We start from the raw sequence: 27436 nt of genomic DNA on the forward strand, positions 1-27436 counted from the left end.
GAGAAAGCAGCAAGCCGCAGCCATCTAGCACATTTTAACACAAAGGCTCTCTGAATTTCTGTCCATGGATAGCAGGGTAGGTTACCCCATTTAACAAAAGAACAACCAGAAAAATACAGCAAGGAAATGCTAACTCGAGCCAAGCCAAGTTCCCACAACGTGGCAATGCAATGGAAATGGCTTGAGGATTCGTAAATCGAAGGCGTGCCTGAATGGTGGAATCGCTGTCGCTTACGGACTCACTGTTAAAACCGTGTTTATGGAAGGCAATCTTATTTGGCTACGAGGGATCACCAAAGAAGAAGAAAGAAGATTTGCTGGCACACATGGGCCAAATTTCATTTACCAAGACACGGGTGGCAGACGCCAGGCTTGCAGGATCTGGTGTTGTTGTTTTTTTAATCCTGATATCCGCCAACTGGAACCAGGAACAAAAGATCTACTCTTGAAACGAATAGACTTCGGAGCCCAGGAATTTGTGGCACTGTGGGTTAAACCACAGAGCCCTAGGGCTTGCCGATCAGAAGGTCAGCGGTTCAAATCCCCATGACAGGGTGAGCTCCCGTTGCTCAGTCACTGCTCCTGCCAACCTAGCAGTTTGAAAGCACGTCAAAGTGCAAGTAGATAAATAAGTACTGCTCCAGCGGGAAGGTAAACGGCGTTTCTGTGCGCTGCTCTGGTTCACCAGAAGCAGCTTGGTCATGCTGGCCACATGACCCTGAAGCTGTACGCCGGCTCCCTTGGCCAATAAAGCGAGATGAGCACTGCAACCCCAGAGTCGGTCATGACTGGACCTAATGGTCAGGGGTCCCTTTACCTTTACTTTTTTACCAGAGCTGAAGGGAGCTCATGGTCTTGTCACAAAAGAAATCCACTCCTGATTGTCCAACACCCCAACACCCCAGATTTCTCCCTGGATGGCGGGGGTGGGGTCGCTTTATCATTGCAAATTCTAGCCAGTCTACTTAAGATAAGAACATATGATGAGCTTGGTGGATCAGGCCCATCTAGCCCAGCTTCCTGTTCTCACAGTGGCCGAACACATGCCCCAATGAGGAACCCTCAAGCAGGATTCAAACACAAGACCGCTCTCATTTTCTGCAGAGCAGAACCACTGTGGGTAATAGCCCTTGATCGCGCTCTCCTCCATGAATTTTGCTAGTTGTCTTTTAAAGCCATCAAAGATGGCGGCCATCTCTGCCTCCTGTGGCAGCGAGTTCCACCGTTTAATGACGCGCTGTCCTGAATCGTCCAATTCCACGGACTCCAACTCCCACCATCCCCATGCTGGCTGGGGCTTATGGGAGTTGTAGTCCCAAGAACTTCTGCAGGGCCAAAGCTGCTCCCAAAAAAATCAACAACATCCCCTTCCCCCAAGCCAGGCATCGGCAACCTTTGGCCCTCCAGATGTTTGAGACTACAATTCCCATCATCCCTGACCACTGGTCCTGTTAGCTAGGTGTTATTTACTGAGTTGCATAGGATCCAGAATGCAGCAGCCTGATTGGTTCTAGAACAATATGATCCAAAATGCAGCAGTCTGATTGGTCCTAGAACAATAGGATTCAGAATGCAGCAGCCTGATTGGTCCTAGAACAATAGGATTCAGAATGCAGCAGCCTGATTGGTCCTAGAACAAAGGATTCAGAATGCAGCAGTCTGATTGGTCCTAGAACAATAGGATTCAGAATGCAGCAGTCTGATTGGTCCACAGGAGCCACCCAATCCAGCTCCAGGTGGAAGTGAATCCACAACCTGATTGGCCTACAGGAGAATCCCAGAATTAGCCAATCATGTTTAGCCCATTGTGTAAATAATGTATATAAAGCAGGTATTTTGGGGGAACATTCATTCCTCCTCACCACTATGAGCTGAATAAAGAGCATGAAATCCACTCTCGACTCCGAGTATATTTCACTAGGGATCATGGGAGTTGTAGGCCAAAACATCTGGAGGGCCGAAGGCTGCCTATGTCTGCCCTAAGCCATCTGTCTGAGCCAAGAAATTGCTTGCAGGGTCTTACCTTTATTCTGTCAATGTTCGCCTCCATTTTGAGCTGCTCTACCAGTTTCCTGGCTTGCGCTATGCTGGTGGTGTTGTTGCTGGCCATCTGAACTTTCCTCGTGGGCCTGCGGGTGCTTGCCCTTCCCGGTGCGCTGCAAAAAACGAGAGAATAAATCAAGGTGATCCATCAGGGAGCTAATAAACTGCTAGGCTTGCAAAGCCATCCTCGGAGGAAGAGGAATCTGAGCGAGGGGAGGGTGATTAATAATGATGCAAATACAGTGGTGCCTTGCAAGACGAAATTAATCCGTTCCGCGAGTCTCTTCGTCTTGCGGTTTTTTCGTCTTGCGAAGCACGGCTATTAGCGGCTTAGCGGCTATTAGCGGCTTAGCGACTATTAACGGCTTAGCGGCTTTAAGAAAAAGGAAACAAACTCGCAAGAACTCGCAAGACGAAACGTCTTGCAAAGCAAGCCCATAGGGAAATTCGTCTTGCGGAACGACTCAAAAAACGCAAAACCCTTTCGTCTAGCGAGTTTTTCGTCTTGCGAGGCATTCGTCTTGCGAGGTACCACTGTACTACAGTTTGGTTTCATGGGCTGCAAGAAACTAGTCCACTATTTTTATTTTTAAAGTACCTTAGCTGGTGGAGAACGGAAACTCACCTTGGGAAAACACTTAGCTTGCAGAGAAGGATTCTTGTAAACTCAGATGTATAAAAAGTAAAGTGAATTTTGAGAAAATGCATCCAAGCTCACCTATTAGGGCATTATGCTGATACAATCAATCAATCAATCAATCTTTTTATTTATACTCTGCCCACATGACCGGGTTTCCCCAGCCACTCTGGGCGGCTCCCAACAGAATATTAAAAACACAATAAAACATCAAACATTAAAAACTTCCCTAAACAGGGCTGCCTTCAGATGTCTTCTACAAGTCAGATAGTTGTTTATTTCCTTGACATCTGATGGGAGGGCGTTCCACAGGGTGGGTGCCACTACCGAGAAGGCCCTCCCCCTGGTTCAAACACAACCAGCTCTCTCCCGCGATGTGTTTTGAGATTAGACAGCAGGATTCCCAAGATGACTTCTTTTATTTTACTTATTTCATAAAATTCATACGCCACGTGACTGTTTTTTAAAAAACACACAGTCAAAGTGGTTTGCCAAAAAGAGAAAACAAGAACATTATCAATAAGGAAAATTAAGAACCATCCTTTAAGCCTTTAGAAAAGTGAAAATCTAGTACAACCCTCTGCAATGTTGGAATGTTTTTTTTTCAAACCCACAGGGTCCCATGCGCTAGATAGAAAATGAAGGAGGGCAATTCACCTGAAGTCAGTGTCCCCTGTGATATTCTGTGTGGAGATGATCCGAGCCGAGGATGTTCACTCCTCAAGAGTAAGCAAAGCCCTGTAGAATCAAAGAGAATGGCACATGTGGGATGTGTCTAAGCCCTGCTATCCACCCCCAACAAGATGTTTTGAAGCACAACTCCCACCAGCCCCTGGGGAGATCCTTTCCCCCCTCGCCTCACCCCCAATAATATTATTAACTATTATTTTTATTATTGATTGCCCACCCTTCACCTTACAGACCCCAGAGCAGGCTGCAAGCCTAAGGCGTGACGTTTAAAGAGTGCTCGAAACAGCTTATAACCCGAAAGAGAGTGCGAACTGCCCGCCCGCAGAAAAGCAGAAGGAAGCAATCGGAATCTGTTTCATCAGAGCTAAACAAAGGCATAATCATAATCATAATCATAATCATAATTTATTTATACCCCGCCCATCTGGCTGGGCTTCCCCAGCCACTCTGGGCGGCTTCCAAAAAAATATTAAAATACTGTGATACATCCAACATTAAAAGCTTCCCTAAACAGGGCTGCCTTCAGATGTCTTCTAAAAGTATGGTAGTTGTTGTTCTCTTTGACATCTGGTGGGAGGGCGCCACCACCGAGAAGGCCCTCTGCCTGGTTCCCTGTAACCTCACTTCTCGCAGTGAGGGAACCGCCAGAAGGCCCTCGGTGCTGGACCTCAGTGTCCGGGTAGAACGATGGGGGTGGAGATACTCCTTCAGATATACTGGACCGAGGCCATTTAGGGCTTTCAAGGTCAGCACCAACACTTTGAAGTGTGCTCGGAAACGTACTGGGAGCCAATGTAGGTCTTTCAAGACCGGTGTTATATGGTCTCGGTGGCCGCTCCCAGTCACCAGTCTGGCTGCCACGTTCTGGATTAGTTGTAGTTTCCGGGGCACCTTCAAAGGCAGCCCCACATAGAGCGCATTGCAGTAATCCAAGCGGGAGATAACCAGAGTATGCACCACTCTGGTGAGGCAGTCTGCAGGCAGGTAGGGTCTCAGCCTGTGTACCAGATGGAGCTGGTAGACAGCCGCCCTGGACACAGAATTGACCTGCGCCTCTATGGAAAGCTGTGAGTCCAAAATGACTCCCAGGCTGCACACCTGGTCCTTCAGGGGCACAGTGCCCCATTCAAGACCAGGGAGTCCTCCACACCTGTCTGTCCTCTGTCCCCCAAAACCAGTACTTCTGTCTTGTCAGGATTCACTCTCAATCTCAATTATGTCCCGCATGACGGTAGGAAAGTTAGCCTGGCTGCAGGATGAGGTCGAAGGCACCGCCAGTCTAGTACCCTGTTCTTACAGTGGCCAACCAGGCGCTCCAAAGGGAAGTCCGCGGGCAGGACTTTGTCTCTCCCAACCCGCCATTCCCGGCCGTGGCTCTTCCGAGATCCACTGCCTTCAACAGAAGAGGAAAGACACGGCTGTTGTGCTCAGTGGCCATTGGTAGCCTTGTCCTTCAAGCCGAGGGGTGGGGCCTGAGGAGAGGGGGTGTGGCTGGGGAGCATCCCAAAGACCTATTTCGCACGGCCACCTGGAGACCCTTGGAAGAAAAATGGTGGTACGTGTGGGATGTGATCCATGAGAAGCAGTCAAGTACAACATTCCTTGTAATGTTAGAAAAGACATGCATGGGAATGGCTGGTCCAGCCAGTCAAAAACTTCCTGTTCCTCCTGGCTGGAGCATCCTTCTTTTTGCACGTGATAGAAGGTGGGCGTGACCTTACCTGACCAGGTAACGAAAGGATGAGTCACGCAGCACACTCTGTTTTTTTACTTCCTTCTTCGTTTGACCAGCTTTTAGCTAGGACTGCTCTGCTAGCTCTCAGCTAGCAGGAACGTACAATAATAATAATAATTTTTCATTTATACCCCACCCATCTGGCTGAGTTTCCCCAGCCACTCTGAGTGGCTTCCAATCAAGTGTTTAAAACAATACAGCATTAAATATTAAAAACTTCCCTAAACGGGCTGCCTTCAGATGTCTTTTAAAGATAGGATAGCTGCTTATTTCCTTCACATCTGAAGGGAGGGCGTTCCACAGGGTGGGCGCCACTACCGAGAAGGCCCTCTTGTCTGGTTCCCTGTAACCTCACTTCTCGCAATGAGGGAACCGCCAGAAGGCCCTTGGAGCTGGACCTCAGTGTCCGGGCTGAACGATGGGGGTGGAGATGCTCCTTCAGGTATACAGGACCGAGGCCGTTTAGGGCTTTATCCGAGACAGACTGAATTGTATAATAGTGAGAAGCTCACACGAGCCTGCAAGCAGCTACCTGCTGTGCGTGAGAAGGGGAATGTAAGCTCTGCTAAGGAACCTGCTAGCACAAGTTAGGAAGGATATTAATAAACGATATAGCCTCTCCTGCCACCCTGAACAGTCCCACAGTACACTCATGCAATAAAATAAAACGAAAGTATTCACAGGGGCAGAGAAGCAGGAAGAGAACACAATGATCTCGAGAACAGTTTGGTTTGTGTGCGATAAAAGCCAGCTGCAAAACCAGCAACACCTGCCTCGCATCAAAGGCAGCCCAAGAAACGTTTTCAGGTCTGCAGAGGCACAGGCGGAGGTTTAAGCCATGGCTAGGCAAACTAAGGCCTGGGGGGCCACATCCGGCCCACAGATGGTCCGGGAATCACTGTGTTTTTACACAAGTAGAATGTGTCCTTTTATTTAAAATGCATCTCTGGGTTATTTGTGGGGCATAGGAATTCGTTCATCCCCCCAAAAAATATATAGTCCGGCCCCCCACAAGCTCTGAGGGACAGTGGACCGGCCCCCTGCTGAAACAGTTTGCTGACTCCTGGTTTAAGTGCTCGGGGCTTAACTGGAGGGGGGGGCATTCACTTTGGCCACAAATCATGCTGGTTTATGTCAAGGATCATTGGACCGGAGGCAGGCAGACATCCTACAGGTGAAGACGGGAGGCGCATGTTCTGAAATGTAACGGAAGTCATCTGACCACACACTCCTAGCCACAAAAAAGGTTTACCCTTTGCTTTCACCCACCCCCTCATAATGCGAGTTCTCCAGGCAGCATACGAACCCCGTCCGGTTTGAAGCAAGAGCATAAAATAACGTGCAACAAATGCAGCTCGGTGTTCAAGCCACTTTCACTACACATTAATAATAATAATAATAATAATAATAATAATAATAATAATAATTTTTATTTATACCCCGCCCTCCCCAGCCAAGGTCGGGCTCAGGGCAGCTAACAAGCAATAATAAAAACAAGTTGAATGAATACAACTTAAAAACAAGATTAAAATACAACATTAAAATATTGAAACATTAAAATATTAAAATGCAGCCTCATCACAGGAGAAAGGAAAAAGGAAAAAGAAAGAGGGGGAGGGAATCAAATTGGCTCCAAGCCAAAGGCCAGGCGGAACAACTCTGTCTTACAGGCCCTGTGGAAAGAAATCAGATCCCGCAGGGCTCTGGTCTCATGAGGCAGAGCATTCCACCAGGCCGGGGCCAGTGTTGAAAAGGCCCTGCCTCTGGTTGAGGCTAATCTGACTTCCTTAGGGCCTGGGACCTGGGACCTCTAGGGTCTTGCTATTTATGGACCTTAAGGCTCTCCGTGGGGCAAACCGGGAGGCGGTATTATTATATTAGAGGCGGCCTTTGCCAATTGGGGCCGATGGGAGTTGTAGTCCCAAACCTCCAGAGGCTGCCAAATTGGCAAAGGCTGGCTTAGCATGCCTCTTGTTGTAAATAAAAATATGCCCTTTTCCCTTATGGGGTATCCCAAGAGCCCATAGGTTCCCTATTGGTAGGAGAAAATAACAGAGGCCAACCAGAGAATATTGAGAAGCAAAGCAGCTAGTAAGTTTGATCTTTATTGATCTGTTGCAACAGGGTGCTCCCCTCATTCGCAGAACAGGAGGTGGACCCACAAAAATGCTGTGCAAGGGCTTATAAAGACTTTTGAAATTCCCATCCTGTAGATCAAGACCACCCCCAGAAACATTATACAGTACATACATCACAGAAGGGGTGTAACCTAAGACCACCTCTCAGATACATCACAGAAAAGGCGGTCTAAAACAGAACATTTGCATGTTGTTTTTCTCCCATCGCTTGTTTATTTCCTGTCTGACAGGTTACTTGATTGGATTGCCTGAGGAGCCTGGCCAGTCTTTTGTAATGATAAGGCTCACACCCTTATTCAAACACAGACATACCCTTAAGACAGGATTTGTGAAGGAAAAGACAATGGGGAGGCTTTTCCATTTTGACCTTGCAGAGAAAACATTTGGTCAGTTTAGGAATCAAAATGGTTCCAGGTTGGTCTTCCTGTGCTGATCTATGTATGTGCGGTTATGAACATTACCATATATCTAAGACCATAAAATTCCTAACACACTCTCCACCAACTTCACCTGTGGGACGCCGGAATGCTTGCAAACCCACGTTTCCTTGCAATAAAAGCACCCAGATTCTTGTAGAGAAAGGAGATTACAGAGCAGCAAGGTTGAGAGTTTTCACGCACTCACAGAAACTGAAGATCTGGACAGGGAAATTGGGGGTTTCTGCAAGGACTATGCTCCCCGCTCGCTTTGCAAAGGAAACTTTGGCCTAGCCTTTTGTTCTCTATATAGGTTCCAGCTGGCTAATTACTTTCTCCTCCCCTTTACTGCTGGCAGGTGGTCCTGTTTAAGATCTGATCCTCAGTTGTCACCTCCCCTCCCAGCAAAGCCCCTGTGCCTTTAACACCTGCATGGCAGGTCATAATTCAACCGGTATAACCCTGCACAATGGGGTGCCCACCTGTGGAATTCACCGTCCCAAAATGGGGCGATGGCAAACAGGTTCCCACCCCAGCACCGGTCGAAATTTTTGTTTGTAATATCCAAGGCAACACGATGACCAATGCGATGTCAATATAAACTCTTTATATAATCTATACAGAACATTGAACAGTATGAAATATATGAAATATGCACTCTCTGCAAAACCAAATAAACAGAAATCTTATAAATCACTGAAAGTCACAAAATATGCACTCTTGATGGATTCTCTTGAAAACTATATATATATATATATATATATATATATATATATATATGTTTATATATATAATCACTGTTCACTACGTCTGTTTGTGGACCACTTCGGCAGCGTTGGACGTCATAAAACAAAACTTTACGGCTTGTTTTCACCAGATAAGAATCAGACCCCTTGCTTCTTTCAGAGACTTGCACAGTCTACCAAGACTTTCAGAGACTTATAAGACTTATGTTTATTTGGTTCTATGTTTTGGTTCTATGTTACATATTTTTAACTGCTGTTATATCTGTATTGTCCCTGTTATACCCAATTGCAAAATTAATAATAATAATAATAATAATAATAATAATAATAATAATTTTTTATTTATACCCTGCCCTTTCTGGTTCAAAAACCGGGCTCAGGGCGGCTAACAACAAATATAAACCACTTAGTTATAAAAGCAGCATAAAATACAGTATAAAAACATGAATAACAATAAAAATCAAAAATCAGTTTAGGGGAAATAAGCATTGGATAATCACCAGGGCTAGCTGACTGAATTGGTCCTACTTGGGCCAGCGAGGAGGCCAGGGGAGAATTAGCTGTGGGGTCTCCCTATTGTGTTTTATGACTTCCCTGATACTGTATGTCAGCTGGAACTGGTCTGCGACTGAAATAATAAATTTGTATTTGTTCTTCCTAATGTTTAGTCGGATTTGCAAAAGGCTCATTACTGCTGGTTTCCAACGAAGGCAAAATTCCGCCTGTTTACAATTTATATATGTGTGTATACTTGAAAAGTAAGCGAAATGTACAACGGAACCAAACAGAGGACGCGCATGGGAGCCAAGGAAGTAAACACATAAGAGGAAAAGAAGAAGACGTTTCAAACTTCAAAGCCTGTGTTGCAACTAATGTCAAGCGTAGTTTAAACATGACAGCAACTTAAACATTGTAACGTACCGTATCACAAATCTTTAGAAGAGGAGGCCAGCTTAGCCTAGCGGTTCCTTCACATTCCTGTCCGAGTCACTGTTAGCTTAAATGGCTTTTCCCCTCCCGCAAGGAGGAAAAATAGCCCGGAAGATGAGAGTTAAATAGAACCTCCATGTCTACGCGCAGTCTACCTGCGATACTCCGCCTGTCAGTTTTGGGCTACCTGCTGTTGGAAACAGAGCGCTGGCTGGGAAGGACCTGCCCGCCAAGCCCTTGCATCAAGGTTGGAACAAAAGTTTTGAAAGCCACACATTGCATTTGTTCCCCTCCCTCTTCTTCCAAGCACTTGGGATGTTTTGGGATTCCGACAAGGTTTCTTTTTTTTCTTTTCAAATGCTTTTTATTGATTTTCACAAACATAAATAAAATTTAAACTTTTACATTCAACATTTTGTGTCGTCTTATTTACCCTGCGCAATTTCGTGCCCGGACTTCCCTCCTGCCCTGCTTCGGTTTTCCTAATTTACGTCTTCCCTTACAGATTCATATTTGCCCTCTATTCCCATCACAGGATTTATATTAGCCCTGCTACAGTTTCTAAACTTCTGCAATTAATTCGTATGCACACAACAAATTTACTCTATTCCTCTTCAAACTTTGTCACTTTTTGGTCTCGAATTTTAGAGGTCATTTTTGCCAATTCTGCATATTCAAATAATTTTGTTTGCCCCTCCATTATGGTTAGGATCTCCTGGGATTTCCACTTTTGGGCCACAAGAATCCTAGCGGCAGTCATGGCGTACTGAAATAATTTACGGTCTTCTTTTCTCACTTTCTCCTATTATCCCTAATAAAAAAGCCTCCGGTTTCTTTGGGAATGCATATTTGAAAAGTTTTTTCAACTCATTATATATCGAGTCCCAAAACTTTTTCATCTTTTCACATGTCCACCACATATGGTAGAATTCGCTGTCCTTTAATTTGCACTTCCAGCAGGCTTTATTACTCAATCTGTACATTTTTGCCAATTTAACTGGGGTAATATATCACCAAGGGACACGGGTGGCGCTGTGGGTTAAACCACAGAGCCTAGGACTTGCTGATCAGAAGATCGGCAGTTCGAATCCCTGCGACGGGGTGAACTCCCGTTGCTCGGTCCCTGCTCCTGCCCACCTAGCAGTTCGAAAGCACGTCAAAGTGCAAGTAGATAAATAGGTACCGCTCCAGCGGGAAGGTAAACAGTGTTTCCGTGCGCTGCTCTGGTTCGCCAGAAGCGGCTTAGTCATGCTGGCCACATGACCCGGAAGTTGTACACTGGCTCCCTTGGCCAATAAAGCGAGATGAGCGCCGCAACCCCAGAGTCGGCCACGACTGGGCCTAATGGTCAGGGGTCCCCTTACACTATAATATATCACTGGTACATCATTTCCCCTAGGTTTTCTTTTAAGGTGGAGCACGCTGTAAACCTCATACCTTCCTTCCATAGTCTTACCCAGTTGTTGTACTCAGTATTGTAACCAAAGTCGACTGCCCATTTTATCATGACTTCTTTCATCCTTGGTGTTCCATTCGAGCAAACAGTCGTACATTTTAGACAAAAGTTTTGTTCTACCCTCTAAGATTTCTGTTTGGTATTTTGACTTTTTTTCGCTGGGGATTCCAACAAGGTTTCTTTTTTCTTTTTCCAAATGCTTTTTATTGAGATTTAGGAACACCAACACCAACCAACAAAAACATCAAGTCTTATTACATATATCCTACTTTATGCTCCATAGAGCCGTTGACTTCTGTCCTTCCCTTCCGCAAGTTTTCTTATTCCAATCTATAATTCACAGTTTCATTGGTTAAGAATTACAGCGTGACATAAGACTTAATTCAATCCTGCCAACGTTTTCATATTTCTACAGTTCTCACTTATATAAACCATAAATTTACTCCATTCTTTTTGGTACTTCGTCTCCTCCTGATTGCGAATTCTGTGTGTCAATTTTGCCATTTCAGCGTATTCGACCAACTTTATCTGCCATTCCCTTACAGTTGGAATATCCTGTGACTTCCACTTTTGGGCTATCAAAACTCTAGCTGCTGTTGTTGCATACAGATATAATCTTTGGTCTGTCTTCTTAATATCTTCTCCCACCAAGCCTAGCAAAATTCTTCCGGCTTTTTTGGAACTGACAAGGTTTCTTAATGGGGACAAGGAAGTCGATTCACATTCAGCTTTTTGCTTTCTTTCTTTTTTTCTCAGCCCTTGGCATTTTTTAAAATAAAATAAAATAAAATAAAATCTCTTTTTTATTTATGATGTGCGGTTTGAAATTTTGAAAGACGAGCGGAGCCCGACTGGAAAGGGGCCAGCAAAAATGAGTGGTAATGAGCCCGTTTCCATGGAGACGGCTTCATTAGCATGCTGGCGTAGGGCGATGGTTTGCTCAGCGTATCTCAGGGAAGCGAGGTTTCAAAAGGGTTTGGCAAGAGAGGAGAAGGAATAGCTCCCCACCCCGTTCCGCAGGTCAAAAGAAATAGATGTATGTTTTTCCTTGTCTCAGAAACAAGGAGGGCATTGTGACTCTTGCTGACTTGGCAGCGCTGAGTTCCAGTCTCGCTCTCTCTTTCCCACCTTCAGAGGAATTCCCCCCCCCCGAAAATTCAAAATATGCCGAAAGGCGATGGGAGTTTGAGCAGTCGGAAGCAAGACGTTTCAAAACTAGAGATCTGCATGTGAGGAACAGAGAAGATAAGGTGCAAACAGGACAGTTGCACTTATTTCTGGGCACACAGACAGGAAAAACCATAAAAACTCAGATGAGCAACCTCATTTGAACACTGCAATTGCAGCATACATTTAAAGCGCTACGATATGACTTTGCACAGTCATGGCTCCCCACCCACCCCCAAAAAAGAATCCTGGGAGTTCTAGTTTGTTGCGAATGCTGAGAGCTGTTATTCCCGCTCCGGGAACCACCGTTCAAAAAGGGTTTTAATAATCAGTTCCTCTTCATGGGAACTCTGGGAATCGAACCACCTAGGGGCGCAGCAGTGAAATCGCGAACACGATTTGCAAAGCTAAGCAGGGTCCAGGGTGGTTCCAGATTGGACGGGAAACCACATGTTGAGATTCCTGCATTTCAGGGGGTCAGATTACATGGCCCTCAAGGTCCCCTCCAATTCTATGATTCTATGAATTGCAGCTCCCTGGGAGGCAAGAGGTCTCTTAACAAAACTTAAAGGTAAAGGTAAAGGGACCCCTGACCATTAGGTCCAGTCGTGGCTGACTCTGGGGTTGTGGCGCTCATCTCGCTTTATTGGCCGACGGAGCCGGCGTACAGCTTCCGGGTCATGTGGCCAGCATGACTAAGCCGCTTCTGGCAAACCAGAGCAGCGCACGGAAACGCTGTTTACCTTCCCACTGGAGCGGTACCTATTTATCTACTTGCACTTTGACGTGCTTTGAACTGCTAGGTTGGCAGGAGCAGGGACCGAGCAACGGGAGCTTACCCCGTCGCGGGGATTCGAACCGCTGACCTGATCAGCAAGTCCTAGGCTCTGTGGTTTAACCCACAGCGCCACCAGCATCCTTAACAAAACTTAGCAACTTAAAAAAACCCTACAGCGCCCAGAGTCATTTGGCGGGAAGCCACGACTCAGAGTGATACTACGGAGCTTCAAATGTATGGTGTTCTCTCACAATGTCCCGATGTTGATCCGGTTTCTGGGTACTAGGTTCGAATCCTGCAGAGCAGCTGCTGGTGGTCAGTGCAGACAATACTGGGCTAGGTGGATTCCAATTGCAGCTTGCTACACACCCCTGTGCTTTCAGACCAGTTCCGCTGTTCGAGAGCTGATACCACCTGTCTTCTCCTTCCGAACGTAGGCCGCTTTACACACTGCCAAGCGTGGCTTCCAGAGGTCTATCCTAGCATGGGCCTAGCACAGTGATGGCCAAACGTGGTCCTCCAGCTGTTTTGGTACTACAACTCTGGAGGTCTTTAAGCAGAGGCTTGACAACCATGTGTCAGGAGTGCTCTGATGGTGTTTCCTGCTTGGCAGGGGGTTGGACTCGATGGCCCTTGTGGTCTCTTCCAACTCTATGATTCTATGATTCTAACTCCCATCACCCCTAGATAACACGACCAGTGGTCAGGGATGATGGGAGTTGTAGTCCCAAAACAGCTGGAGGGCCAGGTTTGGCCATCACTGCCCTAGCATATGATGCTCAACGGACAGATTATACCAGTCTTTGCCAACTTGGTGCCTTCCAGATGTTTTGTACTACAATTCCCATCAGCCCTTGCCAGCAGGCTGGATTACAGATTATTTCCGATGAGGAAAGTGCCCTCATTGTAGGAATTCTGCAACATACAAAAGAACCATTTGAATCAATAATAATAATAATAATAATAATAATAATAATAATAATTCATTTATACCCCACCCATCTGACTGGGTTTCCCCAGCCACTCTGGGCGGCTCCCAGCAGAATATTAAAAACACGATAAAACATCAAACATTAAAAACTTCCTTAAACAGGGCTGCCTTCAGAAAGTTGGATAGTTATTTATTTCCTTGACATCTGGTGGGAGGGCGTTCCACAGGGCGGGTGCCACCACCAAGAAGGCCCTCTGCCTGATTCCCTGTAACCTCATTTCTCACAATCAGGGAACCACCAGAAGGCCCTCGGCGCTGGACCTCAGTGTCTGGACTGAACGATGGGGGTGGAGACGCTCCTTCAGGTATACTGGACTGAGGCCATTTAGGGCTTTAAAGGTCAGCACCAACACTTTGAATTGTGCTTGGAAACGTACTGGGAGCCAATGCAGATCTCTCAGGACCGTTGATTGATTGATTGATTGATTGATTGATTGATTGATTGCTGCATCCTATAATTTAGTACAGTGGTACCTCAGGTTAAGTACTTAATTCGTTCTGGAGATCTGTTCTTAACCTGAAGCACCACTTTAACTAATGGGGCCTCCTGCTGCCACGCCGCCGGAGCACAATTTCTGTTCTCATCCTGAAGCCAAGTTCTTAACCCAAGGGACTATTTCTGGGTTAGCGGAGTCTGTAACCTGAAGCGTATGTAACCCGAGGTACCACTGTATAGCTTTTTTTGCAAAGAGGTTTTGGGCTTATGCTCCAGAAAGCTCTAGCTCAGCTTAAGCCTTCTTGGTTTTTCACTGCCCTTTTTCAAGGGAGGAGGGGAAATATTCATTCTGCAAAGGCTCAAGTGTGCTATTAAAAGTACTGGGAGGTTTTTAAAACTCCGTAATGGAAGGTCTCTGGATTGTTTAGCTGGCAAAGAAAGAAAGAAAAAAGAGAAAGAAAAATGGGAAACAGAACTTTGTAACGGATGGGAAGCACTGCTTAGTTAAACAAGATCTGGACAGCCAGCTAATTGATGGCAAGCGAGACGCCCCGCACTGGAACGTTGACAGATGACATTTATGTTATTTTCAGGCGCTCGCAGATTTTCTCCCTCGAATGTTGGCAAGTAGCAAAGATTTAACAGGCACAACAGCTCACAACAGCCTGGAGGCGTTTGGTCTAAAACTAAAAGGAAAGGGAGTTCATGATGGCTGGGAGTTTGTTAAGAGGGAGATAGTAAAAGCACAACTTCAGGCAATACCAATGAGACGGAAACATGGAAGGTGCCTAAAGAAGCCAGGGTGGCTATCTAAAGAACTTTTAACTGAGTTAAGATTAAAAAAGGATGTGTACAAAAAATGGAAAAGGGGGGAAACCACCAAAGAGGAATTCAAACAAATAGCCAGCACGTGTAGACACAAAGTTAGAAAAGCTAAAGCACAGAATGAACTCAGGCTTGCTAGAGAGGTTAAAAGCAACAAAAAAGGCTTTTATGGGTATGTTCGTAGCAAAAGGAAGAACAAAGAAACAGTGGGGTCACTCAGAGGAGAAGATGGTGAAATGCAAACAGGGGACACAGAAAGGGCTGAACTCCTCAATGCCTTCTTTGCCTCAGTCTTCTCCGATAAAGAAAACAATGCCCGACCTGAAGAATTTGGAGCAAATGATTCAGCAGAGGAAACACAGCCCAGAATAACTAAGGAGATAGTACAAGAATACTTGGCTAGTCTAGATGTATTCAAGTCTCCAGGGCCAGATGAACTGCATCCAAGAGTATTAAAAGAACTGGCAGATGTGATCTCAGAACCACTGGCAGTCATCTTTGAGAATTCCTGGAGAACAGGCGAAGTCCCGGCAGACTGGAAGAGGGCAAATGTTGTCCCTATTTTCAAAAAGGGGAAAAGAGAGGACCCAAATAATTACCGCCCAGTCAGTCTGACATCAATACCAGGGAAGATTCTGGAGCAGATCATTAAGCAAACAGTCTGTGAGCACCTAGAAAGGAATGCTGTGATCACCAATAGTCAGCATGGATTTCTGAAAAATAAGTCATGTCAGACTAACCTGATCTCGTTTTTTGACAGAATTACAAGCCTGGTAGATGAAGGGAATGCAGTGGATGTAGCCTACCTTGATTTCAGCAAGGCATTTGACAAGGTGCCCCATGATATTCTTGTAAAGAAGCTGGTAAAATGCGGTCTTGACTATGCTACCACTCAGTGGATTTGTAACTGGCTGACTGACCGAACCCAAAGGGTGCTCATCAATGGTTCCTCTTCATCCTGGAGAAGAGTGACTAGTGGGGTGCCACAGGGTTCTGTCATGGGCCCGGTCTTATTCAACATCTTTATCAACGACTTGGATGATGGACTCAAGGGCATCCTGATCAAATTTGCAGATGACACCAAACTGGGAGGGGGGGCTAACACCCCAGAGGACAGGATCACACTTCAAAACGACCTTGACAGATTAGAGAACTGGGCCAAAACAAACAAGATGAATTTTAACAGGGAGAAATGTAAAGTATTGCACTTGGGCAAAAAAAATGAGAGGCACAAATACAAGATGGGGGACACCTGGCTTGAGAGCAGTACATGTGAAAAGGATCTAGGAGTCTTGGTTGACCACAAACTTGACATGAGCCAACAGTGTGACGCGGCAGCTAAAAAAGCCAATGCAATTCTGGGCTGCATCAATAGGAGTATAGCATCTAGATCAAGGGAAGTAATAGTGCCACTGTATTCTGCTCTGGTCAGACCTCACCTGGAGTACTGTGTCCAGTTCTGGGCACCACAGTTCAAGAAGGACACTGACAAACTGGAACGTGTCCAGAGGAGGGCAACCAAAATGGTCAAAGGCCTGGAAACGATGCCTTATGAGGAACGGCTAAGGGAGCTGGGCATGTTTAGCCTGGAGAAGAGGAGGTTAAGGGGTGATATGATAGCCATGTTCAACTATATAAAAGGATGTCACATAGAGGAGGGAGAAAGGTTGTTTTCTGCTGCTCCAGAGAAGCGGACACGGAGCAATGGATACAAACTACAAGAAAGAAACATTAGGAAGAACTTCCTGACAGTAAGAGCTGTTCGGCAGTGGAATTTGCTGCCAAGGAGTGTGGTGGAGTCTCCTTCTTTGGAGGTCTTTAAGCAGAGGCTTGACAACCATATGTCAGGAGTGCTCTGATGGTGTTTCCTGCTTGGCAGGGGGTTGGACTCGATGGCCCTTGTGGTCTCTTCCAACTCTATGATTCTATGATTCTATTCTATGATTGGTCACGTGAGCCTCAAAATGGCATTGCAACTCCTGCTCATGAATATGTAAATAAGAATGATAGGGATTTGCAGAAAAGAGGGTGGTGAAAGTTCAGAAAAGGACCAAACGCATTGATTCGTATGCTTTGTCTTGTTGTTCTGGATATGGGATAAAGGGGAGTCACGTCGGGCTAAAACGGACCTCCTTTGCCCATCCCAGTGCTAGTCTAAGCTTGTTGGTTAATTTTCCTAGTAGGTACATTTTGGCACCGGTGGTCTATACACACACACAAACAAGCCATACTGCAAACCAAGTAAATACAACAAACCAAGATCTGGACCTTCCAATATCTTGCTATGCCAACAAAAATAAATAACTATACAAATAAAGGACCATGCCGCATGGCGCTGACCCCAAAATCCCGGCGCAAACACTATGCAATAGAACAAAAGATCATTATCCCCCCTGCACACCTATCTCTCTCCTCTCTTTCCCTGCAATAGCTTGGATAATAGTATCTCATACTGAAAGTGGAGAGGCTATATGTTCTTTTTCCGTGCTTATTTGCTTGTACAGTGGTACCTCTGGTTGCGAATGGGATCCATTCCAGAGGTCCGTTCGCAACATGAAAAGCCCGCAACCTGAAGCACTGTATCTGCGCAGGTGCGCGGCATGATTTGGCGCTTGTGCGCATGCGCAAAGCACGATTTAGCACTTCTGTGCATGTGCGAGCGGCGAAACCTGGAAGCAACCCTTTCCGGTACTTCCGGGTCACCGCGGGACGCAACCTGAAAGAACAGAACATGAAGTGGATGCAACATGAGGTATGACTGTATTGTAACACACCAAATCTTCAATAAAAAAGAAAAGGGAAAGGAACAAGGGGATGGCGCGACCCCCTATCATAGACGCTTAGAGTTGAAAGGGACCCCCAAAGGTCATTTAGTTCAACCCCCTGCAAAGCAGGAATCTCAGCTAAAACATCCAGGACAGATGCTTAAAAATCTCCAAGGAAGGAGAGTTCACCACCTCTCCTGGGAGTCTGTTCCACTACTGAGCAGCTCTTACTGTCAGAAAGCTTTTCCAAATGTTTTTTTTGGAATCTCCTTTTTTGCAACTTGAAGCCATGGGTTCGAGTCTTCCCCTCCAGAGCAGGAGAAAACAAGCATGCTCCCTCCTCCATGTGGCTATCATATCTCCTCTCAGTCTCCTCTTTTCCAGGCTAAACATACCCAGCTCCTTCAAGAGCTCCTCATAAGGCTTAGTTTCTAGACCTTTGATCGTCTTGGTTGCCCTCCTCTGCACACCTTCCAGCTGGTCAACCTCCTTCTTAAATTGCGGTGCCCAGAATTGGACACAGTATTCCAGGTGTAGTCTAAGGCAAAATAGAGTAGTACTATTACTTCCCTTGACCTGGACTCTAGACTTCTGTTGATGCAGCCTAGAATAGCGTTAGCTTTTTTTGCTGCAGCATCACACTGCTGGCTCATGTTCAGCTTGTGGTCCACCAAGACCCCTAGATCCTTTTCACATGTACTGCTAGTGAGCCAGGTGTCCCCCCATCTTATATTTGTGCATCTGGTTCTTCCTGCCTAAGTGCAGAACCTTATGTTTGTCCCTACTGAAATTCATTTTGTTAGCTTGCGCTCATTTCCTGAGAGCCACAGAGACAATATGCTATACTAGAGTCTTCATAGGTCAGGGCTGGGCATTGCTATAAAGAAAGCCTCCATAATCATCTAAAACCAAATTTTAAAATTATTTTCTGATATGGAAAATCTGTATTTTCCTCTGTCTTCTGCAAACCCAGCTCCCAAATCAGATATGGGAATTTTTGGCCCTTCCAGACTGGGTGGGTATATTCCACAACATGTCATTGATGCAATACCAGTGCATTTAGTGATTGATTTATCAGTCTGCTTACATGTCCTGCAATGCTTCCCCAATGTAAAGCCTTTATTGCCCTTGAGGTGAAGGGCGCCCTTGTGCTCTGTGCAATGAAAAGAGGACAAAAATTAAACTGGAATATTATCGTAAAAACTTGCAGGGTTTTAGCAGGAGCCTACGTGACGTGCATAGACCAGAGACGAAGAAGTATGTCCACTGCAAAAACTTTTGCAGGCACAAACAAGTATTGAATGCATGGAAGTGATTCTATCATGCACACAAATCATCATTAATGCACCGGAAAAAGGGCAAATTTGTTTAAGGTTTCGAAGCAAAAGTTAGCATGGTGACAAAATCAGACGTACCAAGCAAACGAATGCAAAGGTTCCATTGATGCTGAAGCAAAACCTCATCTTAACTTTACAATCTCCTGCTAAGGTATTCCAAAAGGATGCCTGTTTCTGCTTGTTATTACACACCAGAGAGGCGGTTAGAGAAACAGTAACTCCTTCACTAAGCTACAGAGGATCTGGTTGTGGAAATGCTGTTGGCAGGACAAGGTAGGCATTGTCCAGAGAGCAAGCTGTGTGCCCGCTGAGCTGCTGCTGCGATTTAGCAGGTATGGGAAAGGAGACATTTATTATATTTTTAAAAAGGGAATGAGGAACTAAAAAGAGTTTGAAACACAGGGCCTAATTCAACCCTCTTCGGCTGCCATCCTACACACCCTGACTTGGGAGTAAGCCTCATGGGACTCAGGGCTGGATAGCTCAGTCAGTAGAGCATGAGACGCTTAATCTCAGGGCTGTGGGTTCGTTGCATGTTGGGCCAGATGGGCGGGGTACAAATAATAAATTATTATTATATTATTATATCCTTTCACACCAAGAGTCTGGAGCGGATGCAGATGAACACTGGAGCAGTTTTAAGAAGAGGACCAAGCTGGATGTGATGAAGAAGAGCCGAGATTAGGATCTGGCGCCACCCCTCTCGCTGCCAGCCGGCCGATGGCCACAAACTCTGCTCCCTTTGCCCACGTGGTTTGATTTCAAACCATGCCAGCGAAGGAAGCACTTCCCTGAGGGCTTGCTGTCGGCTCTGATCAGCTGTTTGGTGACATAATTGTTTTGGCAGCAGATATTTGGGTGAGTCTCAGCCGTTGCGAGGCAGGATACTCATTCAGTTCCTCTGCTGGTGTTGCTCAGTTGGTTAGAGGAAATGAAGAAGGACCTGTTGTTTAAGGAAATGATTTCTCCTCTGCTGGCGGCAAGGCTGGAGGTGGCTCAATGGCAGAATGAGACAGAACCTTTATCTATGGTACCGAAGAATGTCCTCTGGAGGAAAATATTACCTGCATGGTGACATGATGATGATGATGATGATATTTTATTTATATCCCGCCCTCCCCAGCTGAAGCCGGGCTCAGAGCGGCTATCAACAGTAAAATAATACAACATTCTAAAATCATTTCATTATAAAATCAGTTCAAATCAAATTAATGGCAACCATTGGGCTAGAGTTCTGTGAGGATTGCCAAAGGAGGGGATCAGGCTGTGCCCTGGCCAAAGGCCTGGTGGAACAGCTCTGTCTTGCAGGCCCTGCGGAAAGATGTCAAGTCCCGCAGGGCCCTAGTCTCTTGTGACAGAGAGTTCCACCAGATTGGAGCCACTGCCGAAAAAGCCCTGGTTCTGGTTGAGGCCAGCCTAACTTCCCTGTGGCCTGGGACCTCCAAGATGTTTTTGTTTGAAGACCGTAAGGTCCTCCATGGGACATACCAGGAGAGGTGGTCCCTTAGGTACGAGGGTCCTAGGCCGTATAGGGCTTTGAAGGTTAAAACCAGCACCTTAATCCTGATCCTGTACTCCACCAGGAGCCATGCAGCTGGTACAGCACCGGGTGAATGTGATCCCGTGTCGAAGACCCCGTAAGGAGTCTCGCCATGGCATTCTGCACCCGCTGGAGTTTCTGGGTCAGTCTCAAGGGCAGCCCCACATAGAGCGAGTTACAATAATCCAGTCTGGAGGTGACCGTCGCGTGGATCACAGTGGCTAGATCAGGGCGAGAATCAAAGAGCTGCAGTTTTGGAAGGGATCCCAAGGTGGTCATTTCCAAGGAAGGACCATCTTCCGAAGGAGTCTGTTCCACTGTCAAACAGCTCTTGCTTTCAGAAAATTTCTTCCTGAATCTGCTTTCTTGTCCCTTGAATCCATAGGTTGGGGTCCCATCCTCCAGAGCAGGAGGAAACAAGCTTTTTCCATCTTCCCTGTGAGAACCCTTCAGATGTTTGAAGAAGGCTATCATCTTCTCCATCTTCTCCTGAGGCACCTCAACACGTTGGGCTGTGCTCTGGTTTGCAGAGGGCCTGTCCTGCTAAGAGATGCCCGATCAGCAGGAAAGAAAATATTTTTTACTGAGAGAAGAATTCCCACCTTTGCACAGATTGCAGCCGATCAGAGGAAGAGAAGTCAGCCGCTGAGGATTGGCTCCCGAGGTCACTCTGGAGAAGAGGCATGGGAAGAAGAGCAAGGAGAAGTTCTGTATGCATTTAGGAACACTGAAAAAGCAAGGTGCTTTGGTTTCGAGAGGTTGGTGGGCGAGTTCTGTTGCACGCAATGGAGCTCCAAGGAAAACACAAGTCCCTCCGAAAGATATTGGCACACACCAAACCATTTCCCGGTGCACAGAAAACAGTAGATTTGGCTGAAAAGGCGATGCGTGGCCATCTGCCTTAATCCTAGAAATTAATCCCTAATCATTCTTATCGCATAATTATAAGATCATTGTATCATCTTAGAAGGTGGAACGGCTGTGTGGCCGTGACTGCCATGAAACTGTCAGTGCTTTGCCCTGTGCTATGGTGAGACGCATTTCATTTCTATCAACAATACAGCCGTAGTTCCTAATGGTGCATGCACAAATATAAGTTAAGGTAAAGGTAAAGGGACCCCTGACCATTAGGTCCAGTCGTGGCCGACTCTGGGGTTGCAGTGCTCATCTCACTTTATTGGCTGAGGGAGCCGGCATACAGCTTCCGGGTCATGTGGCCAGCATGACTAAGCCACTTCTGGCGAACCAGAGCAGCGCACGGAAACGCCGTTTACCTTCCTGCCGGAGCGGTACCTATTTCTCTACTTGCACTTTGATGTGCTTTCGAACTGCTAGGTTGGCAGGAGCTGGGACCGAGCAATGGGAGCTCACCCCGTCGTGGGGATTTGAACCGCCGACCTTCTGATTGGCAAGTCCTAGGCTCTGTGGTTAAACCCACAGCACCACCCGCGTCCCACATATAAGTTAGCATTTGCAAATGCTGTGCAAACAGGAGTCCCACTTTGGGAAACACCACCCTTAAGTCATGCAAATCTGTGCCGTAAAAAAAAGCAAGAGCTATAGATTTGTTGCTCAATAATCAATTTGTTGATTACCGCCATGATGACTCACTGGAGCAGGCGGTGTCTGGCAAGGAAACTGTTTGGAGAAAAGCCCCCCTGGTGATAATACATTGTTTGCAGGGCGACAGAGTCAAGGGAGAGACCGTACAAGGGCCAGTCGCGTTCCTGAAATGAGAGGTGCCTCAAATGAATGGGAAAGGGTCGGCAGAGCAACTGCTTTGCTTGTAGAAGGCCCCAGGCTTCATTCTCTATCTCCAACTCCTTGAAAGATTCCATCAATGGGGCCTCTGAAAAAATTTACACATCACATGGGAAGCCAGGCAAAGCTAGTGTGGTGTAGTGGTTTAGAGTGGTAGATTTGTAATCTGGTGAACCGGGTTCGCTTCCCCGCTCCTCCACATGCAGCTGTTGGGTGACCTTGGGCCAGTCACACTTCTCTGAAGTCTCTCAGCTCCACTCACCTCACAGAGTGTTTGTTGTGGGGAAGGAAGGGAAAGGAGAATGTTAGCCGCTTTGAGACTCCTTCAGGTAGTGATAAAGCGGGATATCAAATCCAAACTCTTCTAATATCAGTATACTGGAAGAAGCAAAGATCACCAGTGTTGAAGCAATGATTCTTCAACATCCACTTCGTTGGACTGGTCATGCTGTGCCGATACCTGATGATTGTCTTCCAAAGCAACTACTCTATTCCGAACTTAAAAATGGAAAGCGTAATGCTGGTGGTCAGCAAAAGAGGTTTAAAAACTGTCTCAAGGCACATCTAACAAAATGTAATATAAACACCAACAATTGGGAAACACTGGCCTGTGAGTGCTCCAGTTGGAGAACAGCCTTTACCATGGGCTTTGAATTACAGATAGGTAGCCGTGTTGGTCTGCCATAGTCAAAATAAAAAAAATCCTTCCAGTAGCACCTTTAAGACCAACTAAGTTAGTTCTAGGTATGAGCTTTCGTGTGCAAGCACACTTCTTCAGATACCATGGGCTTTGAAGACACTCATGGGCTTTGAAGAAAAGAAAGAGGCGGTTATTAAACCGCTTCTTAAAAAACCATCTTTAGATGCGGCCACGATGGCCAACTATCGCCCAGTCTCAAATCTTCCATTCTTGGGCAAGGTGATTGAGCGAGTGGTTGCTGAACAACTCCAGGCACGCCTGGAAGAAGCGGACCATTTGGATCCCTTCCAATCGGGATTCAGGCCTCATCACGGGACTGAAACTGCCTTGGTCGCACTGGTTGATGATCTCCGGCGGGCTAGGGACAAAGGTGAGAGCTGTTTCCTAGTTCTGCTGGATCTCTCAGCGGCGTTTGATACCATCGACCATAACATCCTTCTGGACCGTCTTGAGGGGCTGGGAGCTGGGGGCACTGTCATACAGTGGTTCCGCTCCTTCCTCCTGGGCCGTGTTCAGAAAGTGGTGGTGGGGGATGAGTGTTCAGACCCCTGGGCTCTCACTTGTGGGGTGCCTCAGGGTTCCGTCCTCTCCCCCATGCTTTTCAACATCTACATGCAGCCGCTGGGAGAGATCATCAGGGGGTTTGGGCTGGGTGTTCATCAGTATGCGGATGATACCCAGCTCTACCTCTCTTTCAAATCAGAACCAGTGAAGGCGGTGACGGTCCTGTGTGAGTGTCTGGAGGCGGTTGGAGGATGGATGGCGGCAAACAGATTGAGATTGAATCCTGACAAGACAGAAGTACTGTTTCTGGGGGACAGGAGGCGGGCAGGTGTGGGGGATTCCCTGGTCCTGAATGGGGTAACCGTGCCCCTGAAGGACCAGGTGCGCAGCCTGGGAGTCATTTTGGACTCACAGCTGTCCATGGAGGCACAGGTTAAATCCGTGTCCAGGGCAGCTGTGTACCAGCTCCATCTGGTACGTAGGCTGAGACCCTATCTGCCCGCGGACTGCCTTGCCAGAGTGGTGCATGCTCTGGTTATCTCCCGCTTGGACTACTGCAATGCGCTCTACGTGGGGCTACCTTTGAAGGTGACCCGGAAACTACAACTAATCCAGAATGCAGCAGCCAGACTGGTGACTGGGAACGGCCGCCGAGACCATATAACACCGGTCTTGAAAGACCTACATTGGCTCCCAGTACGTTTCCGAGCACAATTCAAAGTGTTGGTGCTGACCTTTAAAGCCCTAAACGGCCTCGGTCCAGTATACCTGAAGGAGCGTCTCCACCTCCATCGTTCTACCCGGACACTGAGGTCCAGCACCGAGGGCCTTCTGGCGGTTCCCTCACTACGAGAAGCCAAGTTACAGGGAACCAGGCAGAGGGCCTTCTCGGTAGTGGCGCCCTCCCTGTGGAACGCCCTCCCACCAGATGTCAAAGAGAACAACAACTACCAGACTTTTAGAAGACATCTGAAGGCAGCCCTGTTTAGGGAAGCTTTTAATGTTTGATGTATCATTGTATTTTAATATTCTTTTGGAAGCCGCCCAGAGTGGCTGGGGAAACCCAGCCAGATGGGCGGGGTATAAATAATAAATTATTATTATTATTATTATTGAAGACACTCGAACTCAGGACACAAGGGAGAAACGTGCTAGGAGGAAGGCACACTTGGCAAATCCACACCGTGATCAACTCCTGCCTGGAAACCAATGTCCCCACTGTGGAAGGACGTGTGGATTCAGAATTGGGCTCCACAGTCACTTACAGACTCATTGTTAAAACCGTATTTATGGAAGACAATCTTACTCGGCTACGAGCCATCGTCAAAGAAGAAGACGACGACAGTGGTATCTCGGGTTGCAGACTCTTCAAGTTACATACGCTTCAGGTTACAGACTCCGCTGACCCAGAAATAGTTCCTTGGGTTAAGAACTTTGATTCAGGATGAGAACAGAAATTGTGCGACTCTAGCACTCTCCTGCCCCAGCCCTGCTCTCACGGTGGAGTCTACCTCCTTCCAAATTTGAGTGATTTTATCTGCAAAAAACTTTGCAAAAGCATTGCAGGAGATCTTGGGGTCCCTTCCAGCCCCGGTGACGAAGGTGGTTCCGATAGATTGCGAACCACCTGAAAGAGTCTCCTGCTGCTGTTTTCTACAGATGCAATAGGAGGCGGTGAAGAAGGTCGTCTTCGCTGTCACTACTTAGTAGGCTTGACGTTGAGCTCTAGCCCGTGTCTGGTCTGATTCAGAATGAGTTTCCACCACTGGCACTCTAGCCGTCTCAGTGATTGTTTCATTGCCCTCAGCTCCAGGGAAAACCATGGGGCTGTCCGGGCTCCATGCAATTGGAGAGGGCGCTTCAGAGCCAGATAGTCAATAGCCCTGGTTAACTCCGCATTCCAGCGGGCCACCAGGGAATCAGCTGAAAGGCCATCAACATGAGATAAAACATCCCCTACCACTCTCTGGAAGCCAACTGGATCCATTAAGTGGCAGGGGCGGACCATCTGAATCGGTCCCACCTCCCTGCAGAGGGGAAGGGTCGCGGAGAAGTCCTGTTGCACCAGGAAGTGATCTGACCATGGCACTTCTTTTGTTTCGCTTTTATTATTATTACTTATACAGCTAACCTCTGGACTTTTTCAAAGCACAATCTCCAGCTCAGCATCTGGCAACCCTTAGCAACCCTCTCTCCCAGTCTGGAGAGGGTTTATTGGGGGGGGGGGCGAGAGAACAAGGTGTAACCTAAAAGATCGTATCACCCCATGTATACCCCACTGCGCTCTGCCAGAGAGGGCCTCTTGCGGATGGCTTCTCACCCGAAGGCCCATTTCATTGCTGAAGAAGACCTGGGCTTTTAGTGTGCCAGCAGCTGCCCTTGGAAACTCCTTCTGTTTAAGTGTCGGAGATGAATTTTAGACTCTGGAGCAGCGGTTCTCAACCTCTGGGTCCCCAGATGTTGCTGGACTACCACTCCCATCATCCCTGAGCTCTGGCCTTGCTAGCTAGGGGTGATGGGAGTTGTAGTTCAACAACATCTGGGGACCTGCAGGTTGAGAAAGGCAGCCCTGGAGGGTGGGAGATGGTGCACCACCCAGTTGGCATGTGTAAGGTTTTCATGTCAGACACAGTAGTTGCTGGTGATCACTTGCCAATATCTGCCTTGGTGGCTCAGGTGGTAGAGCATGAGGCTTTTAATCTCGGGTTCGAGTGCCGCCTTGGGCAAAATATTCCTGCCTTGCAGGGGGTTGGACTAGATGACCCTGGGGGGTCCCTTCCAACTCTACAATTCTGAGTCTGCTATTCTGCCAGAGGTGTGCTGCAGCAATTTGTTCATTGATGGCCCTGTCTCTCCATTTCCACCCCTGCCAAGAAAAGCGAGGGCATTGAGTTCTTTCGCTTTGGTCGCTCGTGGGGCTGCGACCCTTCACTGCTCTGTCAGGCTGGGAAGGCAGCCCTCCGCAGATCTCAGATCTGTCTTATCCATTCTCGAGCAACTGACCTCTTTGGGTAGCTGGTCATTTCTCTCTCCAGGTTGCTATGGAAACGAAGCCTGGCTTTTAAATCCAGCTCCCAGGCGGTCCTTGCCTACACCAAGGCCGAAAGAAACAACCCCAAGCCTCTACCGGCCTGGCTCGTTCCATGTCTGAGTCTGATTATAATCCACTTTTCAAATTCCAAAGCAGCTAGGATAATGGCCAAACAAAACACACACAAAAAACCAGTATATGGCAAATATACTGAATTAAATTGGGTGCACGATGGCTCATCCTAATCTAAACACGTGATATGCAGGTGAAATACCCTTATAGGCTTCAGTCCTGACATACCAGCTAAAACCCAATAGAATTCACTATTCTTGCATGCTTTCTCTTGCATAATTCTACTCCAGTTTTTCAGATTATTTGAAATGGTTTTCAGAAGCTGAGCTCCACATTCTGGGACTATTTTTAAAGGGGTATATGGCTTGCCTGGGGGCATGAGTGATGTGAGCTTTTAAAACAGCATATCCTTATACAGTGGTATCTCGGGTTAAGAACTTAATTCGTTCTGGAGGTCCGTTCTTAACCTGAAACTGTTCTTAGCTTGAGGTACCACTTTAGCTAAGGGGCCTCCTGCTGCCACTGTGCTGCCGCTGCACAATTTCTGTTCTCATCCTGAAGCAGAGTTCTTAACCCGAGGTAATATTTCTGGGTTAGCGGAGTCTGTGACCTGAAATTATAATAATATAATTTATTTATACCCCGCCCATCTGGCTGGGTCGCCCCAGACACTCTGGGTGGCTCCCAACAAAATATTAAAAACACAATAAAACATCAAATATAAAAAACTTCCCTAAA

General features: G+C 46.8%; 1 protein-coding gene and 1 long non-coding RNA gene across 2 annotated transcripts in view; both read right to left on the reverse strand.

Moving 5' to 3' along the window:
• The window catches only part of LOC308470678, a 283172-nt gene extending 270304 nt beyond the window's left edge, over positions 1 to 12868 (reverse strand). The window contains exon 1 of the long non-coding RNA XR_013982542.1: positions 12825 to 12868. This is a non-coding gene — a long non-coding RNA (uncharacterized lncRNA). The remainder of the gene's footprint in view (positions 1 to 12824) is intronic.
• The window catches only part of GNG2 (G protein subunit gamma 2), a 61591-nt gene that overhangs the window by 4518 nt on the left and 29637 nt on the right, over positions 1 to 27436 (reverse strand). Inside the window, exons 2-3 of the mRNA XM_080993443.1 lie at positions 3338 to 3418; positions 2024 to 2156 (exon numbers count right to left, since the gene is read on the reverse strand). Of these exons, the coding sequence (XP_080849569.1) occupies positions 2024 to 2110 (87 nt within the window). The 5' untranslated portion in view covers positions 2111 to 2156; positions 3338 to 3418. The remainder of the gene's footprint in view (positions 1 to 2023; positions 2157 to 3337; positions 3419 to 27436) is intronic.

This window comes from Podarcis pityusensis (assembly GCF_964106645.2).
Source record: "Podarcis pityusensis genome assembly, chromosome: 1".
NCBI classification, from domain to species: Eukaryota; Metazoa; Chordata; class Lepidosauria; order Squamata; family Lacertidae; genus Podarcis; species Podarcis pityusensis.